The 10,028-nt window shown below is 39.5% G+C and overlaps 3 protein-coding genes across 3 annotated transcripts; 1 reads left to right on the top strand and 2 right to left on the bottom strand.

Moving 5' to 3' along the window:
* Positions 1–239: 239 nt before the first annotated feature.
* On the bottom strand, positions 240–3,651 carry nfu1 (NFU1 iron-sulfur cluster scaffold homolog). The gene is made up of 8 exons (XM_083978377.1): positions 3,565–3,651; positions 2,140–2,240; positions 1,913–2,048; positions 1,651–1,717; positions 1,439–1,556; positions 1,281–1,344; positions 1,016–1,190; positions 240–638 (listed from the first exon to the last, which is right to left on the bottom strand). The coding sequence occupies exons 1-8, from the start codon at positions 3,621–3,623 to the stop codon at positions 600–602; spliced, it is 759 nt and encodes a 252-aa protein (XP_083834503.1). The 5' UTR covers positions 3,624–3,651; the 3' UTR covers positions 240–599.
* Positions 3,652–3,682: 31 nt separating this feature from the next.
* On the top strand, positions 3,683–6,288 carry cUnh9orf78 (chromosome Un C9orf78 homolog). The gene is made up of 9 exons (XM_083978874.1): positions 3,683–3,851; positions 4,030–4,089; positions 4,182–4,233; positions 4,324–4,394; positions 4,521–4,598; positions 4,945–5,142; positions 5,274–5,410; positions 5,504–5,608; positions 5,796–6,288. Exons 1-9 carry the CDS (start codon positions 3,775–3,777, stop codon positions 5,891–5,893), a joined length of 876 nt encoding a protein of 291 aa, XP_083835000.1. The 5' UTR covers positions 3,683–3,774; the 3' UTR covers positions 5,894–6,288.
* A 1,029-nt stretch (positions 6,289–7,317) lies between these two features.
* Positions 7,318–9,748, bottom strand: med22 (mediator complex subunit 22). Its single transcript, XM_083978376.1, has 4 exons — positions 9,654–9,748; positions 9,262–9,419; positions 9,089–9,169; positions 7,318–8,566 (listed from the first exon to the last, which is right to left on the bottom strand). Exons 2-4 carry the CDS (start codon positions 9,382–9,384, stop codon positions 8,348–8,350), a joined length of 423 nt encoding a protein of 140 aa, XP_083834502.1. The 5' UTR covers positions 9,385–9,419; positions 9,654–9,748; the 3' UTR covers positions 7,318–8,347.
* Positions 9,749–10,028: the final 280 nt, after the last annotated feature.

Genomic DNA, 10,028 nt, shown 5'->3' on the forward strand with positions numbered 1-10,028 from the left:
TTCAAAACCTTTATCTCAGTCTGTCAAATGTGGCATTTAGATTGTAGAGATAATCCACAGCTAAACATGATCAAACAAAATGTTGAAAATCAAATTTAATAAAGCAAAAACTAGTATACTTTTACTCTAATGTATTGTGCACTGATGGACGCTTGTAATAAAGAATATTTCTACAGTATAAATGAACATACAAAAATGAATGAAAAAGGGGGAAAGAGAAAAGAAAACAGAAGCCAGGGTACAATTATAAAATATTTCAATAATCTTTATTTACAAACATACAGCTCTGTATATATTTGAAACCTACAGGCTGATTTGGCTAGTGACTGATTGAGGAAATGTGTAACAGTGTGAAATAATAAGCTGAATTCATTTCGGCTCTACAGTCAGGCTGTGCTCTTCTGTTCTATATATATTTTTTAAATACTTCAAACTGCTACCAAAATCAGCTGTCACATCTGTGAGCTACATGATGATGATGACAATGATGATGATGTCTTTCACACAGCTATGTCATACAACAGCTCATTTTCTTGCAAGTAAAGCAGGTCAACGGGAGAGAGGGGAATGTGTAAATGTGGTTCTGGTGTCAGTGCAGTTCAAGCTTGAGCATTCATCTCCTCTTCCTCATCCTTCACCTGTGGACAAACACATAATGCTTAGTTTTAGTTAAGAGATTGAAATATTAGTACTGCACTTAAATTAGGAAACCTATTAAAACACAAAATATGTTTTACAGTTTATTTGAACACTCCCTTAGTTATCAGGTAATGGCAACAGATTGTTCATGCAATAACGCTGTTCAGAGTGATAAACTAAACCTGTTGCAATGCCTATCACTTTTAATGTTTTTATGTCATATACAGTAGCTACTATAGATACTGTTCACCTCTATAAAGGACTAGATCAGTTCACTGAGCAGGTATGTACACAATATCAGTGATGAAATAAGGTGAATATGTGTTACTAAATTAAGCAGAAAGTAAACAGAGTATCATCCTGCAGGAGAACAAACCTGTTCCACTGATTCAACTTCAGGGACGTAAAACTGCAGCATGTTTTGGATTCCACTCTTCAAAGTAACAATGGAACTGGGACAACTCGTACAAGAGCCCTGCAGCTTCAGTTTAACAATGCCGTCCTCAAACCCCCGATACACAACATCACCTCCATCCTCCTGCACCGTTGGTCTGACAAACAAAACACCAGGATTTGTGAGAAGGAGCTGCAGTGACATGGAACCAATATTAACGTCAAAGCACATCATAATAAGCAGCTACCTTATTCGAGTATCCAGCAGCTCTTTGATCATGGCAACTACTTCATCATCGTCATCTGATATTGCTGAAAAGAGAGGTGGAGCTTTGTTCACAAAAGAAAACCTTTCCTATTGGTTCAATTTCAGGGTTTTCCCAACACTGATGGATGAAATTTTTACCTGTGTCGACATTGGGTTTGCTGTCCTCACTGACAACTGGTAGTCCAGAGGTGAAAAAGTCCATAATGGCAGCAAATACATCAGGTTTTATCACTTTCCATTCCATGTTTCCATCAGCCTAAGTGGACAGAACAAAGAAAATGTTTTACTACAGGTATTAACATTACATAATGCAACACTATGAGGTGCACATTAACTGCCGCTGGTTTCACCCTTGTTATGGTGATGAAGTCACTCCCGAAGAAGACACTCTTGACTCCATCAATCCTAAACAGCTGTCTGTAAACAATACAGAGCATTACTGAGGTTTTTTTTTTTTTTTTTTTTACATTTGAATAGTTTATTTTACAGTTAGTGTAGTAAAGAAATTAAACTGCTCATGGGTTTTATGCTTAAACACTAACAACCGTGCCTTATACATATAGCAGTTCATATTATACATTCACATAAACATTTGTACAAAAAGTCATGTACCTGGCCAAAGGAGAGCAGAATGCATCACGAGGTCCAGCAAAATTCATAGTTCCTTCTTCAAGAACTGTACGACCTGGCAGAAACTTAAGACTGTTCGGGTTTGGTGTGTCCTGTGTCTGCACAAACATGGTCCTTCCTTTAAACAGATAAAACACCAAGAGTGTAACATCTGTCATAGAGTTGTCTACATATTAAGAAAACCACAGGAATGCTGCATGAATACAAACCCGGAACAATCCATTGGGGGTTTTGTGGCTTTATGTTTGTGACCCTATGGTTGTGTGAAGGCCAGTGTAATCCGGCGCTTTGATATCCACAGGCTGCAACACTGAGACAGCACATGAAAAAAAAGATACAAAAAGTTACTACAGTGACAATTACATTTACAGATTCCACATGATGAGAAGTTTAACAACCCTCTGTGCACAGTCACAAATACACGCAAATCATTAGTGAATGAAATAATACAGCTTTTTACGTTGGCAAAGAGGCCCTACAATAGCCAGTGAAGCACAAACTCTATATTAGAGTCAGTGTTTGTCTAATCCTGGCCATGGCGAACAATACATTTCACATCTGTATTTGAATTTGTAATGTAGCTCAACTTTTGCGTTTTGGTAATTCTACCCTGTAAAATGCAGAATTTTGCTATTATTGGGGTTAAATCACATACCAAAACACACAATATAAATGAACATTATGTTACACAAGCATGATGCAAGACAGAGAAACACAACAGTGCCCCTTCATTTTGTAATGTCAATCACAGTGCTTTGCTTTCTTCATAAGCCACACCTTCAGAAATTAAGATACACAATCTTTACCAAAATCACAAACAATATGATGTCAGTTTCATGTCAAAGTAAATCAATGTCTGGTGCAGCCTTTGCATACTGTCATTTGGAGAAGAGCAATTATTATAGTTCATTTAATATAGGCTATCTGAGACAGGATTTATGGTAAAAGCCACATAGCAAATAAATCCACAAGAGATTTAGAGAAAAGCACAGATTTGGTAAGTAAAATTTCTAAGTAATTTAATGTCCCTCAGAATTAAATTAAGTTCAGGTATAAAAACTGCAAGAAATTAACTGCTGTAAATGTATTATTTTGAGATGTGTACACGGTTAAATCTATGTATTTAAAAAAAAAAAAGCTAAAATCAAACAGTAAGTTGCAAGACGATTACATTTCCAACAAGACAGAAACCTTAGCCGTGTAATGTGTGTCAGGCCACATTTGCAGTTTTGAAAAGAAAAGAAAAGAACCTGAATTATTTATTTCAGTGTCTAAATATCCATGTGGAGTCTGAGGAGACTCAGACTGTACCTTGAATGGGATGCAAAATTCATGAACTAAAGTTAGATAGATTTGTGAAGACATTAACACATAACATCAGCAGGTAATTTTTGAAAGGGGTCAATAAGCTTTTTAATAGTATAAGTGACTGTGACTAGAAGAGTCAAAGCTCTTCAACACGATACTGAGAAGTAATCTGCCTGCGTCACACACTGATTCAGCTAGCTAGTTAGCCGCTAGTACTTAACGTCAGTCACATGTTGGTTGTTAAGAGGCCAGTGCATTCAAACAAGCATCTAAAATATAAACGACGGGGTATCTCATCACGACAACTGACAAACAAGTAAACTTACGGACGCGTAAGTCTTGCTGAAATAGCCAACAACCTGCCGACCTGCATGTAAGTCGCCATGTTTGTTATGGTTACCTAAAGGGACCGGAAGTGCAGTTCCTCCTTCCGGAAGTGACGCAATATTATTGTGCGCCCGTTGAAGTCTTCTCCACTTAGCTATCTGCTACCGAGTTTTTTCGTGGGCAAAGAAATAACGTTGAATATCATCAAAATGCCGTGTGGCAAAAACTTTAGGAGGCGAAGAGGCTCATCAGACGCAGAGGAGGAAGAGACAACTGAAGCAGTCAGGTAAAGTGCTTCATTTAAACCAAGTGAACAAAAACACCGCCTAACTTACTGTAACGTTTGAGTTAACGTGGTCGACGGCTTCATGTATCAAAAAAACATTGTATTCGACTTCACTTTGTATTTCTAAGACAATATATTGCAATGGGATTCAATTTATATGTATTTCCTGTTGGTTTAGATCCAAAGTAGAAGAGGCTAAAGAGCTTCAGAGTTTGCGGAAACGACAGACCGGAGTCAGGTAACGTGAATGTAATGCTCTGTTGTTCGTCTCTGAAGTGTATTAAAACACATATGAGATGAAATTGTTATTCCTGGTTTCCTTTCGTTTAGTGTAACTGCCCTGTTGGTTGGAGAGAAACTGCCACCAGAGGCTGAAATTGATGTAAGTGGATTACTATTTATGTCTTATTAATTATTAGTGTTTAAGTGGCTTATGATTCAATGTGATTATAATAATGAAAAAATCTTACAGAATGACCCATTCAAACTCAAGACTGGAGGTGTTGTTGACATGAAGAAAGTCAAAGACAGGAACAGGGACATGTAAGTAAATCCACGACTGTTTTTAATTATCCTGATGCAGTGTTAAATGTACTATTACTGTATGCCACAACAACATGACCTGAGCATACTTGATTTGACCCAAGAGGACATTTGTTTCTCATACAGGACAGAGGAGGAGACAGACCTCAACCTGGGCACCTCATTCTCGGCTGAAACTAACAGAAGGGACGAGGACGCAGACATGTATGTATACTTGCTCCAAAAGTGTTAATTCAAAAATTAATCATGCGTAGAGTCTGGAAACGTTGTTGTCAGACTTCAGTTAGTTGATCACATTAATCTATATTCAAAACCTGAACCAAGTGATTTGTCCGTGTACATGTTGAACAATAATATTCAACACCAGCTTTATCTCAATGTGAAGGGCCAGCATGTTTGAGTTAGAAAATTCAATTTAGTTAAAAAAGATCAGATTTATGTTTTAGGTGCAGACAGAAGATCTAACACAACATGCATGTTGTAATCACCACTAGGAAGCAATTATGGATATTTACTCAGATGACTCATAGAAATGCATGTCACCCCACAGGATGAAATATATTGAGACAGAGCTGAAAAAGAGGAAGGGCTTGGTGGAGGCAGAGGAACAGAAAATTAAGGTGAAGAATGCAGAGGACCACCTGTATGAGCTGCCTGAGAACATCCGCGTCAACTCTGCCAAGAAGACCGAGGAGATGTTATCCAATCAGATGCTGAGTGGGATCCCTGAAGTCGACCTTGGCATTGAGTGCGTATTGAAAAGTTTTTAAATGATCCTTTAGATCTAACCTCGAAAAGAGAGACATATGCTGCATTGAGGCAAGGCAGTGATGAGCAGACAGGCGGGATGTAACTTTGCTTCTGTAACTTCTTTCCTAGTGCAAAGATAAAGAATATTATCTATACAGAAGAAGCCAAAGCCAAGCTTCTGGCGGAACAAAGGAACAAGAAAAAAGACCATGGCACGTCATTTGTACCAACCAACATCGCTGTCAACTACGTCCAGCACAACCGCTGTGAGTTTTGCCAGTCTCTTAAACAGTGAGGGTCATTGTGAGAGGTAACAAGAGATGAGAGATTGTCTGACTGTGTTTATTTATTTTTCTCAGTCTATCATGAGGACGTGAATGCGCCACAGAGGCATCACAGACACAGAGAAGAGCCCAAGGCGAGACCGCTGCGTGTCGGTGACACAGAGAAACCGGGTCCAGAAGGTAAAAAACTGCACACAGCTCAGTCACACACTGTTCTCCTACGAGCATTAGCCTATTCATATTGTGTTGTTCTAGACTGTTTAGAATTAGGTAAGACCATTTTCACACATTTGTACAAATAATAAAATACTTGCATGAGGTATTTTGAGCCTTTATGAAATCTGACTTATTTCTTTTTAATGTACAGCATCATCGCCACCCAACTACCGCAAACGTCCTAACAACGAGAAAGCCACAGATGACTACCATTATGAAAAGTTCAAGAAGATGAATCGACGATATTGAGGAACTGCTGCTTTTAAGAACTTGAAAGATAATTTGTTGGCTAGTTTCCCAAAGCAGCTGTTAAGGACAGAATTCCCAAGACTGTGTTGTAAATATTGTATATAGCCTTGTGTCTTTATCTGTAGACAGTGTATCCTCTGGAATATGTTTCACTAAAGGATAATTCATCCTGAAGAAATCTTGTGTGCTCATATCAGTAACCTTTGTCTAATTCTCAAGAATTTAGATGAATAAGACCAGAGTGTTTTAGGAAATGCAGGAAGGACATGAGAATTGTCAAATTAACTGGTAGTCCTGCTCTGAATTGTTGATTTTTTTTTTTTTAGTCCTTTGTAAAGCTTCATCTTCAAGTTGTGAGTTGTCTTATTGTTTCAAAGCAGTTTTAATTAAAAAGATAAAACCACAAACATTCGACTTGTTTAATTTGTTCAGTGCTTGGTGGAGTACAAAAGCAGAAATGAATGTTCCAAAAAGCAAAATTTTACAAACTAAATGTATGAACAACATACACTCATTCAATAGTTAAGTCCAACATATCAATATAAAAAAGTATATCTGTATTTCAGTGCTACAAAGGTACACTATTTGTCAGTGTATACAGAATATAGTGTATCAAAAGTCAATTAAACTGAGGAATGTTACTTTTGATCTTGTTCCGTAGTTTCCTAATTCAACTGTTGTAATGCAATACTTATTAATGCAAAGGAAAACTAGCTCAGTGCCGAAGTTTTAGTCCAGTTTGAGGCCTTAAAACAAAACAGTGGTGAACATAATCAGACGCTATTTCACAATGTGAAATTAGCCAAACGCTGTTGTCCAAACTGAGCACAAGTGTACTGCAGTCAGTATCCAATTTTCCTCCTCATTGTTTCTCAATAGAGGCAGTCCCGTGTCCGTTGAGATGGTGTTGGGGGTTTGTCTCCTGTGATGGAGGTCCGTCCATGTCTTCTTTGTCACCCTGGGTAGAACTGCAGCTACTGCCTGGGGAGGCCCAACTGTCTCGCTGCCGGTAGGCCTCGCACAGTGGCAGATCAGAGCTGTCCCACTGACTGTAGCTTTGCAGAGCAGAAACCAGTAGGAGGCAGAGAGTCAGCGCAGCACAGAAAGAGAGGAGCAGACGAGAGCAGGAGGTCAGAATAAGCACATTCATACACAGAGGAGCACATGAAGGCAAACGTACGATAGAAGCATGGAGGTTATGCAGAAGCAATGGAAACCATTAACCCATGAAATGGCTGTCTGTTTAGAGGAGTGACTCAAGATCAACTGTTGAGTTTAAGTTTGGCAAAAAAGGTGGGATTAGTTGCTCATGGAGGACAAAGCAGAGTGAGTGCAGTGAGGAAGGAAGGCCCACACCCAACATGCTCCAAACAGGACTGAGAGACATGTCTTCATACTTTCTCACAGAAAACAAGACAAACTACTAGAGGGTTTTGTCTCTACTTTATTTCTTAATTATTCTAGGTCTATTGAAACAACTGACACAAACCAATACACATAAAAAACCACACCGCGTGTGATTCACAACCACTTGTATGGTTACATCTTATGGTCTTAGGACGGAATCAATTAAATAGATTATCCTCTATTTGCTTTTAGGAAACATCTGCTTCAGAAAGTCTTCAATGTAGCTTCAACTTTGACCTACTACACACTGTATAACAAACATCCATCCACAGCCCACCCTTAAAATGTAGCATATAGGGCACCACCATTTTATTTATAGTTTAAATATTACATATAAATAATCTTAAAATGAAGAATGATTTTCTTGATCAAATCTATGCTCTATATAGTTTTAGTTCCTTTAATGAGTAATTCTCTTTATACCCTTATCCTGCAAAGCTTTGTGTTAATTCAGCTTAAAATATTTAAGTATTAATGAACTACGAGACCTCATTATTATTAAAGCAAGTGTCTCTCCCATGTACCAGACGGTATTTGTTACAAGCCTATTGATAGCCACAGTCCAGGAAAATGACGAGTGTAATTACTCTATAGAAATACACCCAGTTCAGAAAAACTGCATCAGTGAACTGCAATGAATGCCCAAAAGTACACGCTGAATTTGTCAAGAGATTGATAAGTTTACTCTCCTGATTTTCAGTGGTATACCCATTTAATGCTAAAGTCTACTCCACTTTGACCACTTCTGACAGGCATTATAGAGCAGTAGAAAAGTCAAGGCACTTGTGTGAATCAGTAACAATGTAAAGTCAATTAATGAGATGAACTCCATCACAGTGACCCTCAGCAATGATTTGTGTTGATGAATGGTACCGTTTGAATATGACGATGGAATTAACTCAGCACAAAGTGGTGTCAGGTTTAGATGTTTGGCAGTACTTAACCATTCCTTGGGCTCAGCAGTGAATGGCAACAGGTGAGACAGTACAGTACATGGTGCTGGGCATGGGACAGCAGAGAGGTGGTGGTATGGGGACAGGTATGAGCCTATTTGTACCTGGAGGAGTAATATTCTTCCTCTAGCTCATACAGGTCGATGGCGATCTCGTCACGGAGTGAGGTGAGCTTCTTGTCACACTCCTCCTGCAGCGTGCGGAGCTGCTGGTTCTGCAGACTGATGGCGTCGTTCACGGAGGGAAAGTCGTTCAGAATCAGGAACTGCTTCAGGTCAGACACCAGCTTCATCAGAGACTCACCAGCACGCACCTGATGTAAAGACACAGACGAGGGACATGCATTTAGAAATGACTGATTGTGACGTATGACGGAAACAGACCCAACTTCATGCTGTTCATTCAAAATGTGCTCTCATCTAACCAATTGTATCTTACATCCTCCCAGTGGAAGTGAAACAGTCCAGCCACAACAAACATGAGCTCAGTATAAAAGCCACATAGCTTGAATAGAGTTGTTACAACCTAACACAGCACACACACTGACAAACACCATGGAATAAGATTGTATTTCCAACCTGAAAGTTATTTAGAGACACATTATAAAGGCAACAGTTGGCCACACACACATGGTACTAGGTATAGGTACTGTTGCTCACATTTGTTTAAAAAAATAGCAAACATCACTGGAAAAAGGTGAAATGCTGCCATCATGTGCTTACATTATAACAAATTTACTTGATGACTATAGTTTGACACTATTTGAAATGTCAATGTGTCCAGATATCTATAAACAGATGTGATAGACAATCCCCCTTCTCACATTGGTACTTACAATGTTGGCCGCTCTCACGTGCATCTCATAATGGTCCTGCTCTGCTTGAGTTGCTCGAGCCACCTGCGTCTCCTCCTCTATCTGGAGACAGACCATAGTGAGAGGCATGAAGGCGGCGATGAGACATGAAACAAGTGGTACTCTGTTAATACTGACAGTGTGTGTCTGCGTACCTTTGCTGTTTTGACAATTTCAGTGAAGTTGTCCAGGATGGACCTGATGTCGTCCTTCAGCCTCTTGTTGTAGTTCTGCAGCAGCGTCTCTTTGCTCTGAGGCAGCACTCTCTGGGTGGCCATCGTGCTCACGGACAGCTAACACGACACCACGTTACCTGTCCACGTCCGAGTAACACAGAGGATCACGATCAGCTGGTGAGGTCTATGACAATTATACAAACAACAACAACAACAAAAAGTCCACGCGAAGCTAACTAGCTAGCACGAAGCGGCGGCTGCTACCAGAGGAGTAAAGGACGTGATAAACATGAGTCTAACGTGGTTTTTACGTCTGCGCTCCTGCATATATATATAGTTTACTACAAGCTGCTATCACGGCTATCACTTACTTCTTACTGCATACTGTGAAAACAATATCGTCAGTGTGTGTAAATCATAGAAATTGAAGAGAAACACAACGCCTGCTGCGCCTCTTCTTCTTCTTTATGTTAATTGGCGGCTACTTTCCGGTGTGTTGATATGTCAGCGCCCTCTGGCGGTACTTGGTATGTGTCTACTCTATCTCATAAAACAGGTCTATCTCCTTCACATTCCGGTTTGTTCCTTAGTTCATTTCCCACTCACAACTATCACATGTTCCACTCTTTCCTGTTCCTGACACATATCACACAAGCTGGTTGGGTGTTTTCCCATTTACAAAGTGAACTCAGATTAGTATGACCTATTCTCAGTCTGGTAATGACACTGTAGGCCTTCACCTCTAT

Source organism: Trachurus trachurus, assembly GCF_905171665.1.
Source record: "Trachurus trachurus genome assembly, chromosome: 9".
Taxonomy (NCBI): domain Eukaryota; kingdom Metazoa; phylum Chordata; class Actinopteri; order Carangiformes; family Carangidae; genus Trachurus; species Trachurus trachurus.

What these genes read in the sequence shown, in the direction of transcription:
- nfu1 (XM_083978377.1), bottom strand. Translation starts at nt 3,623, where the DNA reads ATGGCGACTTACATGCAGGTCGGCAGGTTGTTGGCTATTTCAGCAAGA. An exon ending in CTGCTGGATACTCGAATAAG is followed by an intron (nt 1,191 to 1,280) that starts GTAGCTGCTTAT and finishes TTTGTTTGTCAG; the next exon opens with ACCAACGGTGCAGGAGGATG. An exon ending in AAGTTGAATCAGTGGAACAG is followed by an intron (nt 639 to 1,015) that starts GTTTGTTCTCCT and finishes GTTTGTCCACAG; the next exon opens with GTGAAGGATGAGGAAGAGGA.
- med22 (XM_083978376.1), bottom strand. Translation starts at nt 9,384, where the DNA reads ATGGCCACCCAGAGAGTGCTGCCTCAGAGCAAAGAGACGCTGCTGCAG. An exon ending in AAATTGTCAAAACAGCAAAG is followed by an intron (nt 9,170 to 9,261) that starts GTACGCAGACAC and finishes GTCTGTCTCCAG; the next exon opens with ATAGAGGAGGAGACGCAGGT. An exon ending in ACGTGAGAGCGGCCAACATT is followed by an intron (nt 8,567 to 9,088) that starts GTAAGTACCAAT and finishes TCTTTACATCAG; the next exon opens with GTGCGTGCTGGTGAGTCTCT.
- cUnh9orf78 (XM_083978874.1), top strand. Translation starts at nt 3,775, where the DNA reads ATGCCGTGTGGCAAAAACTTTAGGAGGCGAAGAGGCTCATCAGACGCA. An exon ending in AAACGACAGACCGGAGTCAG is followed by an intron (nt 4,090 to 4,181) that starts GTAACGTGAATG and finishes CCTTTCGTTTAG; the next exon opens with TGTAACTGCCCTGTTGGTTG. An exon ending in AGAGAAACCGGGTCCAGAAG is followed by an intron (nt 5,609 to 5,795) that starts GTAAAAAACTGC and finishes TTTAATGTACAG; the next exon opens with CATCATCGCCACCCAACTAC.